At 32.0% G+C, this 22,060-nt stretch overlaps 2 protein-coding genes across 8 annotated transcripts; both read right to left on the reverse strand.

Moving 5' to 3' along the window:
• Window positions 1-4,780: 4,780 nt before the first annotated feature.
• LOC110607365 (putative E3 ubiquitin-protein ligase LIN-2) lies at window positions 4,781-9,968 on the reverse strand. Of its 5 annotated transcripts, XM_021746456.2 has the most exons (8): window positions 8,803-9,959; window positions 8,543-8,684; window positions 8,094-8,453; window positions 7,483-7,979; window positions 7,234-7,381; window positions 5,952-6,194; window positions 5,548-5,833; window positions 4,781-5,146 (listed from the first exon to the last, which is right to left on the reverse strand). In XM_021746456.2, the coding sequence occupies exons 1-8, from the start codon at window positions 9,831-9,833 to the stop codon at window positions 5,067-5,069; spliced, it is 2,787 nt and encodes a 928-aa protein (XP_021602148.1). In that variant the 5' UTR covers window positions 9,834-9,959; the 3' UTR covers window positions 4,781-5,066. The 5 variants fall into 5 exon arrangements, with proteins under 5 accessions (XP_021602148.1, XP_021602146.1, XP_021602147.1 ...); XM_021746454.2 differs by having other exon boundaries at window positions 7,483-8,453; XM_021746455.2 differs by lacking the exon at window positions 4,781-5,146 and adding an exon at window positions 5,164-5,315 and having other exon boundaries at window positions 7,483-8,453; window positions 8,803-9,961.
• A 5,978-nt stretch (window positions 9,969-15,946) lies between these two features.
• LOC110607368 (syntaxin-51) lies at window positions 15,947-20,069 on the reverse strand. Of its 3 annotated transcripts, none has more exons than XM_043951655.1 (6): window positions 19,832-20,069; window positions 18,818-19,023; window positions 18,622-18,722; window positions 18,441-18,485; window positions 17,429-17,461; window positions 15,947-16,615 (listed from the first exon to the last, which is right to left on the reverse strand). In XM_043951655.1, exons 2-6 carry the CDS (start codon window positions 19,008-19,010, stop codon window positions 16,460-16,462), a joined length of 528 nt encoding a protein of 175 aa, XP_043807590.1. In that variant the 5' UTR covers window positions 19,011-19,023; window positions 19,832-20,069; the 3' UTR covers window positions 15,947-16,459. The 3 variants fall into 3 exon arrangements, with proteins under 3 accessions (XP_043807590.1, XP_043807589.1, XP_043807591.1); XM_043951654.1 differs by lacking the exon at window positions 19,832-20,069 and adding an exon at window positions 19,203-19,302; XM_043951656.1 differs by lacking the exons at window positions 17,429-17,461; window positions 19,832-20,069 and adding an exon at window positions 19,203-19,302.
• Window positions 20,070-22,060: the final 1,991 nt, after the last annotated feature.

The raw sequence follows: 22,060 nt of genomic DNA on the forward strand, positions 1-22,060 counted from the left end.
AAGGGTATGTTGATCTCCACTTTCCTGAAGGTTTCAAGGATCTCTTTTTCTTCTTTTTCTTTTTGTGATTTTTCAAACCTTTTCGGAAAGGAAGGTGGAATCTTGAAACTTACTTGCTGATTTGTATTCTTCTGGTGTCCTGGTTCTGTATGCCCAGTCTGTTTGGGTAAACAATGTTTTGGCTGTTTTTCTTCAGCATCTTGTCTTTGCACTTGTGAACTTCCATCATCAGCCTTGACATCTTGAAGCTCTTTTCCACTTCTTAACATGATAGCACTTACAATTAGTCTGGGAATGGTCTCAGTTTGCAATGGCAACTTTATTTGAGATTCAAGCTTGCTCACTAAGGTGGCTATTTGACCCATCTGGTGTTGGAGATTTTGCACAGAATTTGCCAATGTCGTCATCATCTCCTCAAGGTGCATATTAGAACTTGGAGGTGCTGGATCTTGAAGAAGAGAGAGCCAAGGCGTGTGGCTTGTGATGCTCTTATATGTGAAAGTGTTGCCCTAAGTTTTCTTGTGAGGTGGAGCCTTCTTTTGAATTTTGAATTTTGAATTTTGAATTTTAAATGCTTGAGAGGCAAGTGCATTTTCTTGAGATTTGGCTTCCTGAATAAGCTGAATTTTGAATTTTGAATTTTGAATGCTCTTGAAGATTTGAAATTTGAATTTCAAATTACTCTGCTGAATGTTCTTTCCTTATTTGCCTTCACTACTGCACTTTCCTTATTTAGCTTCGTTACTGCACTTCCCTTATTTAGCTTTATTTCAGCTGCAACTTGACATGAGCAAACAACTTGTTTTCCTTCATTCTATTTTAGGCAGTTTTAAGAGCATTTTCTCCAAATTACCCTTTTACACCATTTTCTGCAAAATAAGATCAAAACCACAGAATTAGGCAGAAAGAGTGTAAATTAACATTAATAACATCATAATAAAATGGTCTAAATTTGGTCTGATCAGTTTCTTTCCGAGAAAATGAATAGAAGACTAGTTGTAATCCAAATGAATAATGATAATTCAAAGGATTTTCCAGCAACGGAACCAAATGACATTGTATAGTTTAGATTGATGATGTGGTCAGAATGGATCCCGAGCTGTGACTTGAGAGAACCTGCAAAGAAGAGAACGTGAGGTGGTGGTGAGTGCTCATGGCAGCCACTCTGATACTCAAGTCAGTATACTAAAGAAAAGAGAGAATGCAATAAACTATTTAGAGTTTGAGTAGTTTTGAGACTAGCGTACATTTACCTTTATGGTTCTTCTCCTTTTATACTATAACAAAGTAGTGATAAATATAGAATTTCCCTACAATCCGACAACGATGTGGCTAGATGCTTGATAAGGGATATCGCTAGCTAATAAGTTGGCAAACCTATGATTATAGGTATAATGGGTATACACTGGACTGTGCCTACTAATAGTAACTTTGTGTCGAGACTCGCCTTGTTGAAGAAAGAGCGAGTCTTTGGTAATGATCCGAGTGTTTGAGGTGTCTGGATCTTCCTTTCTCGGAATAGACCATCTTTCCTTCATATACGTGCCCTTACCATGTGGTTCTACCTTGTAATAACAGCTCACGACTTACCGTGAACGATTGTTATGTAACATCAATAATATAATTAGTATTTAATAAAATTTTTTTTTTTTTTTTTCAAATTAGTTGATGGATTTTGAAATTTATTTGTAAAATTTAGTAACAGATCATTTAGTAACAGATCATTTAGCATCTGACATTTTTATTTTTCAAATTTTATTCAAATTAGTATATGATATCAAATATTACTATATTTTGTTGGTGTAAATCATTATAAAATTAATATGCTAAAAAATTAGTAATGTAATTCATAGTAATGGACTTAAATTCATTACTAATTTATTACTAAAAATATTAGTAATGGAAAATTGTGCTACTAAGCCATAAAAGTTTTGTATACACATAATAATTTTTAATTATATATATTACAATAATATTATATTATTTTTAAAATATAAATTTTTATTTTTTATTTTTTTTTCACATAAAAATATAATAAAGATCACCGAGATGTGATATGTAATAGTAATTAATTAACTAGAGTAAAAAATATAATTTAAATGGAGAACATTAAACGTTTATAAATATATTAAAAAATTGACGTTCAACACAAAGAACTTTATTAAATTAGTGAATATACGAACATATTCTCAGTATGTAAAAAAAATAAAATAAAATAAAATAAAATTCAATTCTTAATTATCATAGAAGTCCAATTGTTTTAATTATTATAATACTCCCATATTTCCTTATATGAAAAAAAAATTAGAAAGAGAATGCTGTAAATAATATGAAATATTATATTAACCATCTAATTTTATAATATGGTAATATATTATTTATATTATAAAATAGTTGTGGTCCATGTTTTAGATTCCTCAACTTTTGGATTACTCAAATGTCATATGGTGCAAAGTAAGGCAGGTTGGAAGAGTGGATTTTTGTGGGTTTTTGACAATTTGGTTCTATTGGCTAATGTAGTAAACGGGTGCATGGCATGTGAAAGTGGACCATGCTTGAAGTGAGGGATGGACCACAAGAGCATATGAGAAATCAGAACACATGTAAGTTGAACAAGAAAAATTAGATATATATGCATTTCTATCTCATTTGCCGCTTTCATTTAATTTTTCTTTGTGTATTATTGCTCCTATCTTCACAAAAGACACTGCCACAAACTCATTTTATTGGATTTATGTATTGAATACAACCTTGTCTGGTAAATTTGTGGGCATGATATATCACATATGCACAGTTGGATAGATAAGTGTGGGTGACAGGTCACTTCTAGCCAATCAAAATAGTTGTAGTCCAACAACGGAACTTCTAAAGGAAATTTCTGTGTTTTTTTATTAAATAAAAATTGAAAATCGGATAAGTAAAACTTAAAACCTTTTATATTTATTCAGATTCACTTATCATCAGATTAAATCTGTAAATGCGAAAATTTCAATGTTCTTATCTAATAGCATTTTACTATTTTAAATTTAATTATGCAATTATACTTTATCAATGAATAAATAATATTTTAGATATATGGTAAGTCCCACATTTAAATTTAAATTAATAAAATTATATTGGATGAATGTTTATTCGCTTTGCAGTAAACAAGAAATTTCCTTTGAAAAGTAAATTCATGTATGATTGGATAAACATTTACAACTTTTTATATTTATATTTTAACTTTAAAATATTAAACAATAAAATCAATCCTTTCATATTCACCTCAATTTTAGCCATATACCTTAATTAATTTTAATTAAAAAAATTTTAGTTCACCTATCATGTTACATAAAATTATTTCTTGAAAAAACTATTAGATAAAAAAATTAAAATATTTACGTTGATCTAAATTTATATCTAAAACATTAAATTTTGGATAATAAAATTAAAATTTTTTTCATTTTATTTCATTTAAATTTATATTCAAAACTTTAAATTTTGGATAATAAAATTAAAATTTTTTTATTTTATTTTGAGAAATAAATTGAATATGAAAAGTTATTGAAAAATTATAATATAACCCCTAAAGTTTTATTTAACTAATAAAATAGTGCTTAAAATACATATTTTCATTTCAACAATATCCTTTTTTGTTAATCCCATTATTTACTTCTCATTCTCATTTTTATACGGTCGTTTAATAAAAATTTAAAATATAAAAAAATATAGTATAAAATATATATTATTTTATTTTATTTAATATTATTAATATAAAATATAATTTTTTATCTGATCAACCAATAAATTAATATATATCACAAGTATAATTGTTATATAGGCAAACAAAATAAAAATATCGAATATCTCAAATAAATTTATAAAAATCATAAAAGGGATGATTTTACATAGTAAACATGTAATTTAATATTATTAATGTAAAATATTATTTTTCATATATTCAAAATATGTACATAATTTATAATAGTGAATATAAATTTTTAATAAAATATTTTAATATATAATATTTATATGTGCTATCTTATGTAGTGAAAATTTATTTGTAATAAATGTTTATTTAATTTACACATGATAAATATAAAGTAAAGGACTATATATTTATTAATATAAAATTTTATAGACTATATTATAATTTACTATTAATTTTTTCATATTTAATTTAATCTTTTTAAGTATAATTGTCACAATTTAAGAAAGATTAGTTTTATTATACAAAATTTAAAATTTTGAATATAAATATAAATTACTGTAAACCTTTCATTTTTTTTATAAGGAATAATCCTACATAGCTATGACACGTGAATTAAAAAATTTTTTTATCAAAATTAATTAGGATAAATAGCTAAAATTGAAATAAATGTAAAAAAATTAATTTTATTGTTTAAAATTTTAAAATTAAAATATTAGTGTGAAAAGTGATATTTGAATTTTTTGGTCCAATAGCCCACAATTTAGATGAATCCTAAAACGATGAACCCCTGATTTTTCAGTATCAAAATCTTTATAAACCACCAATTTAGTAAGTTAAAATAGTAAGCTATTTTAGAGGTTTTGAAAACTGAAAAATCTTTTATATTAACTTAAAAAAGCTCAAAACCTTCAAAAATCTCACCTTACTAAGGAAATATTCCTTCCAAATATAAATATTCCTTCCAAATAATAGAATTATTTTAGAAACCTTTTCTTTACCTCTAAGAACTTCCTCCCAAAAGAAGGGTAATGAGAAGACAATGCCTAGGACAAATCTGGGACATCCATGTTTATAGAAATCACATTATTATAGTATGATTATTCAAAGGAAATATCATTTCTATTTCATTGGAATATGCTTCTCTTTACAAAATCTACTTGGGAAGAAGAGGACCAGCTAACTGGAATTTTGCAGTATGTGCACATGTTCATAAACAGATATGTTAAAAAAGAAATTAAGAATGAAAGAGAGAACAACACATATATCACACATTCCCAGAGGAGTTTCTAATCCTTCAACTCTCTAATGAGCATTGGTTATTTGCTTGCATTTCTTCAAGAAGTAACGTTTTCTAGCCTCTAGTATTTCATTCCTTCTATTCCTCAAATTGTCGTGAAGAACTTCGAATGGGATCTATCAACTCTTTATCCAATGTTGAAAGCATCGAAATACATTCTGTCAAAAATTTTCATTTTAGAATATCAGATCTAGTTCACATCAATCTCATGTGAGTTCTTGTAAGATATTTCAAATCTGAATAAGAATTAGTCCTTCTGGTGCACTATAGCAAAGTAACTCAAGTGGGTACGTCTTAACAAATCTTCAGGTTATATAACTAGACTTCCTATAAAAATGAGTTTTTACAACTGTTAGATCAACAGAATTAATTATAGTGTGTATGATAAAAGCACGAATCTAAATCCAGATATTTGATTTAACGGTTATTAAGCTCATTCTTATAAGGTTGAGCTTGTAACAGCCACATTAAAATCATTAACTTTTTAGATTTTTTGGGAAACTGGGTATTGTTACCCAAGACCATTTCACTTTTTAAAGTAGTGAAGAAAATGTCATACCTGAACTCTTTATATGATGCTTCAATGAAACAGAACTGTGTATCTTTCCACCAAGAGCTCTGTCATGATTTGAGGACTCTGGCAGTTCTGCAACAAATGTTTCATCTCCTACAGAATGCAAAACTCTATTCATCCATGAAACGGTGAAGAGGCTTGCTTGTGCCAAACTGGGGGTGGCATTGGCTATGCAATTGGAAAGAGCTTCCAGGAATCTCTTGCCCCCAGTGTTGAGCAAGATAATTGCTACTTTTGTTTGCCAATCTTCCATTTCCTTTTCCTCCTCTCTCTATTTAAATTCATTCAAATATTATAAGAAACCAATCATATAAAAATGGGAAGAATCTAAAATGCAAGTAGGGAACAAGAACAAATTCTATTTATGATGCAATAATTCTAAATCATACCAAGTTCCCATCAATTATTTCATTGCTGAAAAACAAATCCACTGCTCTCTCATGTAAACCTGCTTGTTGTAAAAGCCATTCTTCTGCTTTTGCTCCTCCTGTGTGTGAAAAATAGCCTCCCAGCATCAAGAGAGCTCTCGCAGATTGTTCTTGAACTTTTGTGTTGCACATTTGGCAATCCAAAGCTTTTATAATTGCCTCTACTGCATCTTCCCTATATAGGCTGGACTTGAAAGGATCTCCCTGCAACATTACTGCCGCTCACTACTTATGCTTTCCAAATCCTGTCTATTACAAACTAGTATCTCATTGGGTTGATTTCCTTTTAATTAAAAAAGGGGAAGAATTTTGGAGTTTTTACACCAATTTCTCTAGGTTCTCAATGTGAGATCTAATTTAGTCATGGCTTAACTTAATTTTTCTATCACTCTAACAGATTTGGAGAGTTATTTATAAAGATTTTCTTCATTTCAATTTTATAGTTGTTTCATGATCTTAACTAATTATGAGATTTTATATATGATTTTATTTTAATTAGTTGGTCCTTTTTTAAATGAAACAATTGCAAGCTTTTATAATAAGAAAAAATAATATATTTACTTGGTATTTTTAAGTGATAAAAAAAGAAAAAAAGGTGAGTGCATAAAGCAATCTCACATTTGTTAGCTACAGGGAGGGAATGTTATATTTCTTTCCATTCAATAAAAGTTCTTTTCTAGTTTTTCCTTTTAATGTCAGTCAAAAGGTTCAATGATCAAATGGGTCCATGGAAAAAAATAGTGTTTTTGAGATAAGACTTGAAACACAATCTAAGTATATGATGTATGAATGTGAATTGCAAAAATTTACAAGTTTCTATTAAACAAAAGGTTTATGATAAGAAATACGTAAAAAAATGTTCATATGACTACTGGAGAAATTCAATTTTTGATAAGAAGTGCATTAAAAAAAGAGTTTTTGATTGGAAATGCAATCTTCTGCTTATAAGAAGTGCATTAATAATGTAGTTTGGTGAAAAGGACATCAATAATGAAGTGGTAGAAAAGTACTCCAATAATGAACAACATGTTGAGCCCACATTTAACTTAAAGAAAGGAATGTTGGGTTCTAGTTTAATTATGGGCTGACCTCTTCATATCATTATTACTAATTTTTAGAGCCATGCTCATTGAATTTTTGCATTTCAATTTCATATTGTGGGCCTTATTTTGTTCCAAAACTCAGCAAATAATAGAGCATCATTTGGTTTGAAAATAAGAAAGCAACAAGAGATGGGACTTACCAGAAGATCAAGCTGTAACAGAATCGCTGCAACTAGTGGGTGTTCTTCTGGTGAAGCCCTCTGAAGAAAGACTAGAAATATATGCATAGTGTTCAAGCCACTCCATCCATTGTTAAGCTCAGTTAAGAATCTGATTATCTGTGTTCTTCTGCTAGGATTTCCTTAGATGTATTAGAATACAAATTAACATACATAATTACTGAACAAGAAAGTTCAAAAATAGAGATTGGATTTAATAGAAATTTGTACCTAGTGAGGCATAGTAACTCGGTTAGTAAAATGAGAGCACATCCTGTAGCCCTCTTCTGGATTCCAAGAGCAATGAGCTCAAGGAGAGCAGACTTATTCAAATGCTCAGCCAAGTAATTCCTACAACTACCTTCTGCTTGAATGCAGCAGGACATAAGCATAGCTGCAATGTTCTTATCATCAATGTCTCCTTTCTCAAATGTCCTTACCAACAAGCTCAAGCCACCTAGGGAGACAAAGTGGCTCGCATTCTCTAAGTTCCTATCTTCGCTGAAACCCATTAAGAGTTCTTCCAGGAAGTACATTGCTGCCTTTTGAGGGATGCATCTTACAGTGAATAAGGTCTGCATTTGGTCTCCAAACTCTAAAACTCGAAGTACCACTGTCACCCACTCAACAGAGATCATCTGTTTTGCCTTTGGCTTCAACTGATAAAGCAGAATAGCAGCCTTCAGAAACAAACTGCTACTTTTAAGAAGTCTCATGAAGATTTCAAGCTGTGGATCAGAGTTGAGTACTATTAATCTGTTGGTCTCATTTCTCATAACGAATTCAGCTAGAATTGATATAGCTAGTTCTAGAATTTCGTCATCATCAGAAGCAAATAATACCTCAAGTATTCCCTCAATCACAGGTTCTTTTGATAAAACATATTCAATAACAGGATTACTATGCGAGTCCAGCCAAGCTTTGGTAATCACTCGGATAGCAATTTCACAGTCATTTAGACTATCTGAGGAGCAAATAGTTGAAATAGCTCTACTTAGATCACTCAATGGATGATGGGTATTTTCAAGGCTCTTGATTGAGTTACTTCTCACTATATAATTGCCATTCACCAAGCATTGTGATACTATACTGTGGCAAGATAAGAAGCTGAAGTAGTCTGATTTCTGTGTCTCAGCCCTTAATTCATTTGTTGAAATTACATAGTTTTGGCTCATTGATCTCCGATGAGTCCTCATCTTATTCTGTGGTAAGCAGAAAACTGATGATGAATTGATGATGATACATCCAATGTAACAGCAAGTTAGAAGAAAAATAAATTAGAGACACTCACAGTAGCATAACTGCAACTGTTATATCCATCTTCTATGCAAAGCTTTTCTTCCTTTGGACCCCAAGCATCCATTAAATCTCTATCTTGACTAGTGAGCTCCACAGGTCTTTGCTCATTCATCGGTCCAAATACAGCTTGGTATCTATTGGGAAGGAAGGAACAATCATAAACAAAAGACTAGACTACTAAGTTTACTTCTATTTTGTGATTTGTAGATTACAGAAAAAGAAAAGGTTAGAATATGGAGGTGGATAGCTTACAAATTTCTGTTGATGGAGGAATGAGAACTATAAGAATCTGATGATTTTCTTCTTGATGGTGCATGACTAGGCCTATATGGCAAAGGCACAGCCGGAATAGAAGGAGCTTGGCCCCCAACTTTTAGCCACTCTCTATAGTACAGGGAAAATTGAATTGTTCCCATATCAATCTGGTCACTATAGGCCTTGCTCAACAATTTGATTCTCTTTTCCTTATCAACATTTGCTGATTCTGAAAGCTTCTCTAGTTCCTTATGATACCAAACCTTAAGATGGAGAAGATGAGGAAGAAAGAAATGCTCCCATAGATCAGGAAGCAAGTGGGTCCTTGCTAAAAAAGGGGAATCGCTGAACACCTGAAGGAGATGCATAGCTGATATTCTATCATTCTTCTCAAGCTTGTACACAATAGATAGATACAACTGAGCACAAGCTGAGATATGGGAATTGGGAATACCACAAGTTGAACCATTTCTTGATTTTTCAGAATTCAATGAAGCAACAATACTCAATAGCTGAATCGAATTTCTCAATGACTTCATTCTCAATTCCTTCTTCGTCCCTTGATCTTCAACCAACTTCTCAATACCCTCTATTCCCAGCTCCATATTTGCAAAAATCCCATCATCTGAATCCTTTATCTTTTTCACCAAGCAAGAGTTGCACTTGTCTCGAATCATCTTCCTGAAACTCAAATCCTTTACATACCTGCCAATGTACCCACCAAGGATAGATATCACAGCTCTAACAGCTGCTTCATCAATTGCAGGTCCATCTCCATTCGACAATGACTTAAAATTAGTCATCCCCGAATCTGAACTCATCCTTTTCGATGAAAATTTCGAAGACCCTTTTCGAGTAGAAGCCTGCTCAGTCTTGTGCTTGATGGAATCAAGTCTTTGCTGATCATGGCAAAAGTATTTAGGCAGTTTTATGGATTCGTCTCTAAGTTTGAGTGCTTGTTTCCTAGTTTTCGAGAAACTTGTCTGCACAAATCCTTCGTCAGAGAGCAATTGATGTAAAGAAGACATTTCTTAGGGAATTGGATATGATTTTGGAGAAGTGAATGTGTAAACCTTTGCTTACATTCTCTGAAAGCCAGTAATGGACAATAGAGGACAGCTATAGAATTAGAAGGAAGAAAATGCAAAAAAGAGATAAAGAAAAGCCCCACGAGTAGGACAAACAATTCTTGGGGGGTGATTTTCTTTAGGAATGTTTTATTATTGTTTTTTTTTTAATTAAGAAACTTGTTCAAATTTTCCTGGAAAAGGAAAAAGAAAAAGAAAAGCAAAAAAAGAAAGGTAAGGTTCAAATTAGTTACATCTGTTAAAACTCTCCCGCCATTCTTGTGGTGCAGAACCATACGATTTGTATATATTTTAGTACTTAAAAGCTTCATTAATTTTATGGAAAATAATTTGTAAATGAAAATATTTTTAAGAAAATAATTTATTTTTTATTTTTTAGTTGTAATATTAAAAAATAAAGTTAATAAATTTATATATATAATTTATTAGTATTAATAAGATTCATAAAAAACAGAAAGTTGCTTTTTCTTAAAAAAGGAAATTCATTTTACTTAAAATTATTTAATTTTCTTTTTGATAATAAAAAATATTTTATATTAATTAATTTTTTTAAAAAGTTAAAATATCAGAAAATATAAAAATATTTTTTTAAAAAAATATTATAAAAAAATAGTTTATAGGAGTATTTATTTCTCGAAAACATAATTAATAAATGAAAAATGAATTTTTATGAGAATAATTTAATACCATTATTTAATTGGAATATTTAAAAAAATTGTATAAATAAGATTTATGTTCAAAATTTAAAAGTTATTATCTTTAAAGATTATTTAATTCTTTTTCATTTTTATTAATGATTGTTTAAATATTTTAAATGCCATAAAATAAAAAATATATATTATTTCTTGTGAAAATAGAACCTAAGAATTGATTTTTTTTAATATATAATTTGATCTTAATAGTAGTTAAGTACCTAAAGATCAGTATATAAAACAGGAAAGCCAACAAGCTTTGAGGGTAGAAGCATGTGGCCTGCTTAGTATTGGGGGACTGCTCCTGTCTACTATATGACAACCAAACAAATACCTTCAGTATTATCTTCCATAAAATATATTATTTGCAGGGTGATAAGAGTAATTTAATACCTCCTCATTTCAAAAGCCTCAATTTAAAAAATTTTTTTTGAACATGCAAGCATTTTACATTAAAAGATTCAATGGCCAAATGACAGGAAATACAAGTCCACAAGAACAGGTTCAATTCAAATCATCCACACCCAATTAGGGGTGAGCATTCGGTCGGTTCGGTTCAAAACCGAACCGAACCGAACCGAATAAACCGAAAACCGAAATTTTAGTTTTTATGAAAACCGAACCGAACCGATTTTGGTCAGAAACCGAATCGAACCGAACCGGTCTGATTCGGTTCGGTTCGGTTCGGTTTAATCGGTTTCGATTTTTAATATTTTTTTAATTTTTTACTCTTTATTTTTAGTATTTTAAAATTTAATTAAAATATTTTAATTTTAATATAATTTAATTTCTCTATATTATTGAAAAAATATATTATTATCCCTAATCGGTTCGGTTCGGTTTTTTCGGTTTTTTTCTGATCAAAACCGAACCGAACCGAAATAACCGGAATTTCTGAAATTTAAAACCGAACCGAACCGAACCGAAATGTATAAAAAACTGAACCAAATTTTCAAATCGATTCGGTTCGGTCGGTTTTTTCGGTTTGAACCGGATTCTGCTCAGCCCTACACCCAATAGAGCCGCCAGTCCAACGCATCATTCAAACTCAGTCCAACCCACAGCAGTCCGTCGATGCATCGAAATCATCCACACCCAATAGAACTGCCAGTCCAACCCATCATTCAAACTCAGTCCAATCCACAGCAGTCCGTCGAAGCACGATGCATCGATCACCGAGTAAGCCCCATTCCACCATCAACAGCCATAATCAAAAAGGAAGAAAAAATCGACGGGACAAAATTTAATAAAAGGCATGGCCAGATGCAAATCCTACAGCCAAAACCAGTATGCAAGCGCTAATGTAGACGATAAATTGGCCAAAATCAGCATGCAAGCGCTAATGTAAATTATAAATTGCACAAAGATAAATCAAAAGCTAGACGAAAAATAACAAAGTAAACATTTAATACCAAAATAAATTCAGAATCAAATTCGATCAACTCTCTGCATTCGAGGATGACCACCGCCGAAAGAAGTGATGCGATAGAACTGGCTGGAAGCATTGATTGCCAAACATAACGGGGCAGCCTCTAGTTATCGACACTGCGAAAAAAAATACTTTTTTTGAGCAGTCAACGAAAATTTTGCAGGGTTGAAATTCAACTAACTAAAATTAAAAAATAAAATATTCAAACAAATAAAATATTAAAACTCACTGATAAAACGCCGAAATATTAAAAATTATACAAAACAGATGTACAGAGAGGAGATCGAAAAATGGAAGTCTCCTCTCTGTCAGGCAAAACTGCCATCCTTCTCTCGCTTTCACTTTCTCTCTTTCAATTTTAATTAACTTTATCACAGCATCAAAGTAGAAACAGCAGCTGCTAGTCTTAAATTAAATGAATATAAAATATATATTCACTGAGAAATTATGCTAAGATTAATTTGTTTGGTATAATTTACCAATAAGGTTTGATTAGAATGAAATTTGCTTATGTTTTGACTAAAAATTAAAATAATAATTTAATATTTTATAATGAAATATTAATTTTATATTTTAATATTATAAAATTATTTAATGATAATTATTTATTTTTAATATTATTGATAAAAATGGGTAAATTTGATCTAAATCAAAATGTTTATATAAATTATGCAAAAAAACATAATTTTCACTAAAATTTTATTTTGCTCCAAAGTTTAAAACCAAAAATAAGATTATATTCAAAATTATATTAAAGATAATTTGTAATATAATCTCTAAGGTTTCATTAAGACCATAATATAGCCTTCTATTTTTGTTGAGAATTTATTTAATATTTGAGATTTTATTTAATAAATAATATTACTTGGTTAAAGTTCATAGTTATACAGAATAATTTAATTCATCACTTTTTGCTTTTTTTTTTAATTATTAATATCCATAATATTTGATGCGGTCAAAAACAGAATTGTATTGTGATTGGCTAAAATTGTAAGAAAAATAACGTAAGGTAGTAGGTGTCCATGATAGCCACTTTGACGCTCAAGTCAACATAATAGAGAATAGGACGAGTGTAACGAATTGCTTAAAACTTGAGTAGTGTATGAGAATAACATACATTTACTTTTGTGATTTTTTTTCTTTTATACTGTAAGAAAATGGAGATAAATAAAGTATTCCTAATAATTAAACGATGATGTGATCGACTACTTGATAAGGGATATCGCCAGGTCGGTGATCCCACGATTACAGACGTAATGGGAATACGTTGGACTGTGTTTGATAACGGTAACTTTGTGCCGAAACTCGTCTTACCTAGGGGAGCCAAAGCCTTAATGATAAATCGGGTGTTGAGGTGTTCAGGTCTTCTTTCCTCAAGTGGAATCGTGTTTCCCACATATTAGATCCTTGCCACATATCCATGTCTTGTAATGACAGCTCATAGTTTACCTTGGGCAACTCTTATGCAACATCAGAGGTCCTCGATTGGTTTTCGATTCTTCAAATTCAAAGGTGACGGTTTGCCTTTTCGGTCTGGGACACATGGCACGATTTGGCTGATTTTCACTATTTGCGTTGTTTTGTCTAGCTTCAACCATAATGATTGCCCTATTTCTCAAGCTATATTCAAAGCTTTGCCAGCTACACTACTGTATACGAACCCTCTTTTCTCTTCTTTTGCTTACAACTGTCGCCTGTGGAAGAAATGAATAGGGCTACTTTCTTTTTTTCTCTTGAGGATAACTAGATCCATTTGGAAGATATCATCATGGTCTACAAAGAGCAGCTGAAGGTGAGTCTTCATGGAGGTGAAAGCATACTGCTCAGCTTTGTGTATTGGCTGAGGACTGCAACTAGCCCGACTATAATGGTCTCCAACGCTGCGACCCCTGTGAGGGGGTTGAATTGTGGAAGATTGATTCTGAGGGCCAAGCCAGGAAAGTAGTTGGAGAAATGGTCCCCTTCATAAGGTTTTACCTGGATAGGCGATATCTTCCCGGAGGATAAGGTCAAATAAGAGGGCAAGGGACAGGCTGAGGAGAACTGTAATACCCGGCTAGACTCCAGCGTCGGAATTCCTATTTTCCGGTGGAATCTCGGATGTTGGAAACCTCTAGAAGGGCAAAATATATTTTTCTAAAATGTTTTCATGTGTTTTAAGGTTTTAAGTAAGAAAGAAATTGAGTTTTTGAAAGAAAAGTGCCTTGGAAGGAAATCCAGGTTCGGCCGCCGAACGTTGGTGACTTTAGGGAGCACCTTTGGCCCCCGAAGGTAGTCTGGCCAGCCACCTATAAAAGGCCCCATGTCCGAAAATGGACGAGTTTTCTTCCCCATTTTCGGGCAAAGGTGAGTCCATGCCCTTCCATGGTTAGTTTTGATGATTTCCTTCAAATCATTCATGTTTTTGACAAGTTTTAACTTGGTTTTGAAGATTTTGAGCTAAAGATCAAGTTTTGAAGCTTTGGAGACCCCGGAGCTCGATTTCTCCTATCTCCGAGTTTGGATCGTCTCCCCTCTCATTTTTCAAGAGGTAAGAGTAGATCCTACCCTTCTTTTATGATTTTAGTAAGTTTTGAGGGGTTTGAAGGGTGTTGGATGCATGATTAGCTTAGTTGTAAAAGGCTAGGGTTTATGTGAGTTAAATGATACAAAGTATGTTTATTGTTTGTTAAAATATAATGTTGTTGGGGTATAGGCTAGTTTTAAGCCCCTAAATGCTTAGGAGTGTGTTTATGCATGTTTTTGCATGGTTTGGTTGAATTTGGAGGATTTGGGAGGCAAAGTGTGCATGAGAGGCTGAGTTCTACCATTCTGGAAGAACTCAGGTTCGGCAGCCGAAGCCATGTTCGGCCGCCGAACCTGCCTGTGGTGGCATGTTTTGGCCGCCTAAACTCGCCCCCGAAAGTTGGACTTTCGGCTCTGGAGGGGAGTTTCGGCCGCCGAAGGTGCCGCCGAAGGTGCATGAGTTTCGAATCTGGAAGGGGGTTCGGCCGCCGAAGGTGCCGCCGAAAGTGCCCTGTTCAACCTTCCTTTGCATGTTTTCTATGGATGTTTTGTGGTGCTTTAGGGGGTTTCTGGAGAGATGTTTAGAGTTATATTAGTGTTTGTTTGGTCCCTCATTTGAGTCCACCCGTGTAGGTTCGGACCCGAGGAACTGAGGACCCCAGCAGTGAGATAGCTGCTTCAGAGTCTTTCTAGAGTCAGCCTGAGGTGAGTAGAATAGATCTTTATGTTTCAAAGTAAATAAATTTTGAGCATGTTTATGCATCACGAATGCCATGTTATCACTACAAAAAAACAGTGATTTAGCGACCAAAATTTTGGTCGCTAAAAGGCAGAATTTGGTCGCTATTATGAAATAGCGACCATTTAGCGACCAAAATGAAATGGTCGGTGTTTGGCCAGTCGCTAAATTTTTTGCGACAATCTGGAAATTGGTCGCTAAAATAGCGACCAATCAGCGACCATTTTTTGGTCGCTAATTTGGTGTCATGGCAAATTAGGTATTAGAAATATTAGTCGCTAAATGGTCGCTGTTTTGTCGTTAAATTTTGGTCGCTAAATGGTCGCTATTTTGGTCGCTAATTTAGTCGCTATTTCGTTGTTATTTGATCGCCTCAGGGAAGAGCATTTGGTCGCTGTGTGGAAGTAAATTGGTCGTTAAATTTTGGTCGTTAAATGGTCGTTGTTTTGGTCGCTATTTAGTCGCTATTTGATCGCATCAGAGAAGCAATTAGTCGCTATTTCGTCGTAAATTAATAGTAAAATAAAAAAAATATTTGTTATTTAATTTGCTTTTGTGGCTGATTAGCCACTAATAAATGCATTTAAATCTGATTCATATCATTTTTTCAATAAATTCATAAACCTGCTATATAATATCAATATGTACACACACATTCCAATACATAAAACATCAAAGACAATATAAACACATCAACTTCATTTCATAATTCTGAAATCTAAAAGTCCAAAACATTACTATAGTTCAACACTAAGAAACTTAAAATATCTCAAAATACATAATGGATCCAAATAGTATAAAATTCATATTATAAAATATATTATTTAAGTCAGTGAATAATGACATCATGCTAATCCATATGTGAATCACCAAGAGATCTATGAGCTGGAGGATGATGGCATCAATGAGGAAGACTGTTGTCCCATCTTTGCTGCCTGTGTTAGGAATACTTGAGCCCTTTCATGTACATTTTCTGGGCTGGTCTCCACTGGATGCTCTCCCCATGGGCACATCTCATAAAAAAAGCCGTGTACTCGAGCAAAATCAAACTGACAACATATAGCAGGCTCTGGCCCACAAGTATGAGGGATATCATATGAATAGAAGGGCATCATGTGCACAAAAATATCAGTCGTTTCCTCAGCATCCCAATTTTGGCGCCATGTGTACTCTAAATTCTTTTTCAGAGCATGTTCCTTCTTTACCTCATAATGAGTCCTCTGAATAAGCATGTTCTCGAAACCCATACGGCGGAGAGATATGCCATGGTAGCTGAGTAGCCAAATGGATCTATTGCCCAAGAATTTTTAGGAACAACACCAATGTTGTCGTTCAACCACATATTCCCCTCTGCAATCTGACAATGAAGTTCCAAGAAAACATTGTTATGTGCCCAAAACACATGAATTCTAACCTGCTAACCAGCTCATAAACAAAATGCAAAAATATGTATCACAGGTAAAATTAAATGAATCAAGACACTAAAAAATATGAGGGGATTTTTTATTAGTGGATAACATAAGATATACAACATGCAAAGAGCCAAGTAAAAGAGCAAAAAACTTAGCACAGTTTAAAAGAAAATGCTGCACACTACAAGCTCAGCAAAAAAAAGAATAAAAAATAAAAAAATAAAATAAAATAAAAGAGTGGTGAAGGGAGATGTTCATGAGGAGCTCAGTTTATCATATCTTGCATGTAAAAGATTCAGTTTAGCATCTAACATTCCCACTTGTAATCTTTTTCCTAAAATTGCAGGTGACCCTCCATGGACCTACTAGGCACTTTGCTGAACTAGATAAAATTCCTTATTTATTGTTATTCTCCTTTCTACGTTTATTATTCTAATCTCTGTGTGTAAATGCTGCATGGATTATCTTCCACATGCCTAAGATTACCAAAGAAAATTAATCACACAAATAACCCCATTGATGCTATTTAATCTTCAACAAGTTTATATCTGTTAATGCTACTTGAAAAGCACAAGCCGAATCTATTATGGAATTGAATTCACATGTTAACTCCCATGGTTCACTATAATCCTCTGATTCAATAGGACAAAGCTCCAAAATCTAAAATACATCCTGCTACTTATAAAGTTAGGACTAAACGACTTGATTAAAGTAACCACCTAGTTCATCCAAGTAAAGGGAGAGATTTCAGAATATACCTGTTCAATTATGGCAAAGTAATGTGAATTGGCCTACATCAAGAAAAGAACCAAATATTGGTCATTAAAGATCTCAAATGCATGATTAGGTTTGTGCTTTGTAAAACTGTATTTTTATTGAATCTTAGTATTTTAATCTTAATTTAAAAAACTATTAATATAAATTTAATATATTAATATTAAAATTAATATTATCATATATATTAAAAATTGAATAATATATAATATAAAAACTATTAATTGAATAGTATATAATATAAATTTAATATATTAATATTAAAATTAATAATATTATAATATCAATACTTTTAATACTAATTAAAATGATATTTTATGATAGTTTTATTTTTTACAAATTAAATATTGTTTGAGAATTAAAAACATTAAATATTTTGTAATTTGGAATGTATAATTGGTAGACAAAGTAAATTCATAGCTGTGTGTATTTCATTGGGTTCTGCACTTAAAGAGCGCCTGAATCTGTATATGAGTTATTCATAGCTGTGTGTATTCCACTGACACACATTGCAGTACATCCACTGTTGGCTTTCCTTTATAACATTATTGGTCCTTAAAGATTTCCTTTCCTTTTCTTCTTTTCTCCTTTATAAATCTAAGTCAAATTATACAATGGACTAAAACTCAAATATATTTTCGAATTTCAGTTGTATTTGCAAAGAGGGGGCTTCAAAATGACAATAACCATAACTACTGACCTAATTGTTTCACTTAAAATTCACGCTAACAGCAGCCTAAAAAGAGCAAGTAAACTCCCCAATGTTCTCCTAAGTTTGACAGTTTGTAGAGCATTAACAAAGATCAAATTCCCGAAGATTTCAGACAATTCCAAATATTTCTAAAAGAACAATGTAACCTTTTCTTTTCCTTTCATCTCTCTCTGTTTGTCAGGGACTTTTTTCTATCTTAATTTATTTACTCACCCCTTATTGCCAATGTAAATAAAAAAAGCCAAAGCATTATGGAGTTATAGAACTCGAGGCAAGAGTATTACCCGTAAGCGGGAATCAGTAACATCCACATGTTGATCCAAGTCATCCTGCATGGTGGGAGAGAAATAATCGTTACAGAGCCTTGCACGATTCGACATATAAAGGACATGTTTTTGGGTACTGATATTCAAATATACAGGGGAAATAATGTAACCACCAAGTTAATGAGGAAAAAAAACATACAATAAGTCTAATGTGAAGATCAAGTTCTTCATTGACTGCCAGTGCAATATGTTTTGTACTTGTTACTGTCTCCTCCAACTTTTCAAGGCCCTCATCTTGCTCTGCTTCAAAAGCATATAGCTTGTAAGGAACCAGTACCGCAAGAAACTGACCAACATAACAATAAGAGCATCAGCAACAAGGGGTAGAAGCTTGCCTTTCATAATTTGCCACTGAAGACCGACAATGCCGTGGTTGTCCAGACCTTCAGTTCTACGCATGGCATCAGCTGGCTTTATTTCTGGACCCAACAAGCTATCCCTGTTGGCAAAGTTTGACATATTCAATGTGGAAGCCATTTGGTTTACTTTTGTTCTCAAATTTGCAACCATGTCCCTGTGACGATTCATCTCTTTCTCTGATCTGTGCATCAAAAAATGCAACACCTATAAATTTCAGAAGATCATAATAAATAAGCATCACTTTTATTTACCACATTGGGCTTTGCATGCATGGTTATTTATTTTGAACAATATAAAAATTACAATAGTGAATCACCAAAATTAAAATAGTGCAGGAAGCAAGAAATAGGACAAATTTACCCTTTATTGTACAGAGCATTGGAAGGTTAAAGTGGAAACATCTCATATAGAGAAGAGAACATATCATGCACCAATCCAAGGAGCAAATTTGTGCTGCAAACTGTAATGAGTGAAATTTGTGCAGTAAGCACTTCTCTTTTCTCTTTTCAAATGTTCGTCCTTTCTAATCTAAAACCCTTAGGACACAACAATACCACTCAGGACATAAATTTCCCACAACAGTAACCAACATGTTCATCAATTTTGAAGAAAAAAAAATATGATATGCAATCACCAAATAATGGAGGAAGCAAGAAACAACAGTACATCAACATTTCAAGATAAATTCAGGAGACTTGGCCACGTTCAAAGAATCAAAAGACATATGGATAGACCAGCAAATGAGGGGATGAACAAATTCAACTAGAAGAAGTGAAACAAAGTTGAAACCTGAGAAAGCACAGAGATAGAGAAGCACAACAGACTTAAAACTATTAAAAGAAAAAAACCATGCCATGAGGTAACAGCCTGGAACGAAATAGAAGCAAGAATGTAGATAACTAGACATACAGTACGACAAAAGATGATTTGCATATACAAAACACCAAAATCATGAAGGATTCGATTGTAGATAACTAGAACTAATTCACATTTTCTGCTTCCCAGGAAGCTTTGTCAAAAGGGACTGTAAGCTATAGGGACGATTGCGTGGAGAGCGACGACCGACGCCGACGATTGTGTGGAGGCCGCGATGGTTAATCGGTCGATGTCGGGAGGAGAGTGGAGGTTGGTTGGACGGTGGACAATGGACAGTGGACCCGCTGGAAGTGGTGGAGCTCAGTGCTCAGAGAAGAGGCAGAGGCATGTGTGACGTGAGGCGGCGTGGAATGGAGATTAGCGTCTCTACTCAGGCCATCTCCAACCCTATGCACTATTTTTTGCACCATTTTGGTGCTTTGCACTAAAATGGTGCAATATTTACTCCAACCTTCTGCACCAATTTTAACACCAAAAAAAATATTCTATTTATATTCTTCTCTCTTTTTAATATTATATTATTTATTTTACTTTAATTTTATTTATATATTTCACTTAAAAAATTCATATAATTTTATATATTCACTCTAAATATTTATATATTTTATATTTCCATCCAATATTCAAATATTTAATTATTTTATAAATAAATAAAAAAAACATATTAATTATAAAAATTATTAATTAAATAATAATTATAAAAAAACATTACTTAAACATTAATTATAAACATACCTTAATTAAACATTAATTAGCAAATTAAAAATAAAATTAAATATGTAATGTACCGTGAATAATTGTATTTTGAATTAATATATATGGTTCAATTATAATATATGTGTTACTTTACTAATTTATTTATATTATTCTATGTAATATATTATAAATAAATTAATTTATTATAAATATTATTTATAATTGTGAATATATTAATTTAAATTAAATTTTAATAATTATAAAAATATAAAATAAATTAAAAATATAATAAATTATAAGAGTGAAAAAAATAAATTTAATTAAAAATATATATAAATTTTAAATTATATTATAATTAAAAAAAAATAAATTTTAAATTATATTATAAATTAAAAAAAAAAGAAAAAAAAAAAAGAAATAGCGCTGCTACAGTGTCACGCCATATGGCGTGACACTGTAGCGATTGCTAAAATGGCGTTGAATATTGGCGCAGCGTTGGAGGGCCATCTCCAACGCCAAAATGAAGAATGGCGCAGCATTGGAGATGGCCTCAGTGGCACGACTTTTAGATTAGGGCAAATAAGGGTACATTTCAAAACGACGTAGTATAGGTGATTTCGGTTCGGTTCAGTTCGGTCTGATCAAAAATTTTGAATTTAAAATTTTAAATTAGGAATTAGGGTTAAAGATTACAGATTAGTTATTAAGAATTAGGGTTAATTTTATTAGGGATTAGGGATTAATTAGGTATTAGATATTAGGGGTGAGCATAATTCGGTTCAAACCGAAAAAAACCGATCGAACCGAATCGATTTCAAAATTTGGTTCGGTTTTTTATATATTTTGGTTCGGTTCAGTTTTTAATTTTAAAAATTTTAATTATTTCGATTCGTTTCGGTTTTGATAAAAAAAAATCAAAAAAACCGAACCGAATCGATTAATGATAATAATATGTTTTTTCAATAATATAGAGAAATTAAATCATATTAAAATTAAAATATTTTAATTAAATTTTAAAATACTAAAAATAAAGTGTAAAAAATAAAAAAATTATTAAAAATCGAAACCGATCAAACCGAACCGAATCGAACTGAATCAGACCGGTTCGGTTCGATTCGATTTCTGATCAAAATCAGTTCGGTTCGGTTTTTATAAACACTAAAATTTCAATTTTCGGTTTATTCGGTTCAGTTCGGTTTTGAACCGAACCGACCGAATGCTCACCCCTAATAGATATTAGGGATTGGAATTAGGTTAAATTGTTCCTTAAATTGTCAAAACGACGTCGTTTTGAAATCACTTAATTTAAAATTTTAAATAAAATAAAATTTAATTAAAAATTAAATTAAAACTTTAAAAATAAAATGGTTGTTGATTGGTCGCTATTTAGCGACTAATTATTTTAGTCGCTAAATATGGTCGCAAAATATCCCCGCCCAAAAAGTTGTCGCAATTTCGTCGCAAATATGGTCGCAAATAACTCGCGCCATTAATTCCCGCTAAATTTAGCGACCATTTTATATTTGGTCGCTAAATAGCGACCAATTAACGACCAAAAATTGGTCGTTAAGCTTTTTGTTAAATAAATATATTATTTCATTCATTTAGTCGCAGAATGGTCGCTGATTGGTAGCTATATAGCGACC

This window comes from Manihot esculenta, chromosome 16 (assembly GCF_001659605.2).
Source record: "Manihot esculenta cultivar AM560-2 chromosome 16, M.esculenta_v8, whole genome shotgun sequence".
NCBI lineage: Eukaryota > Viridiplantae > Streptophyta > Magnoliopsida > Malpighiales > Euphorbiaceae > Manihot > Manihot esculenta.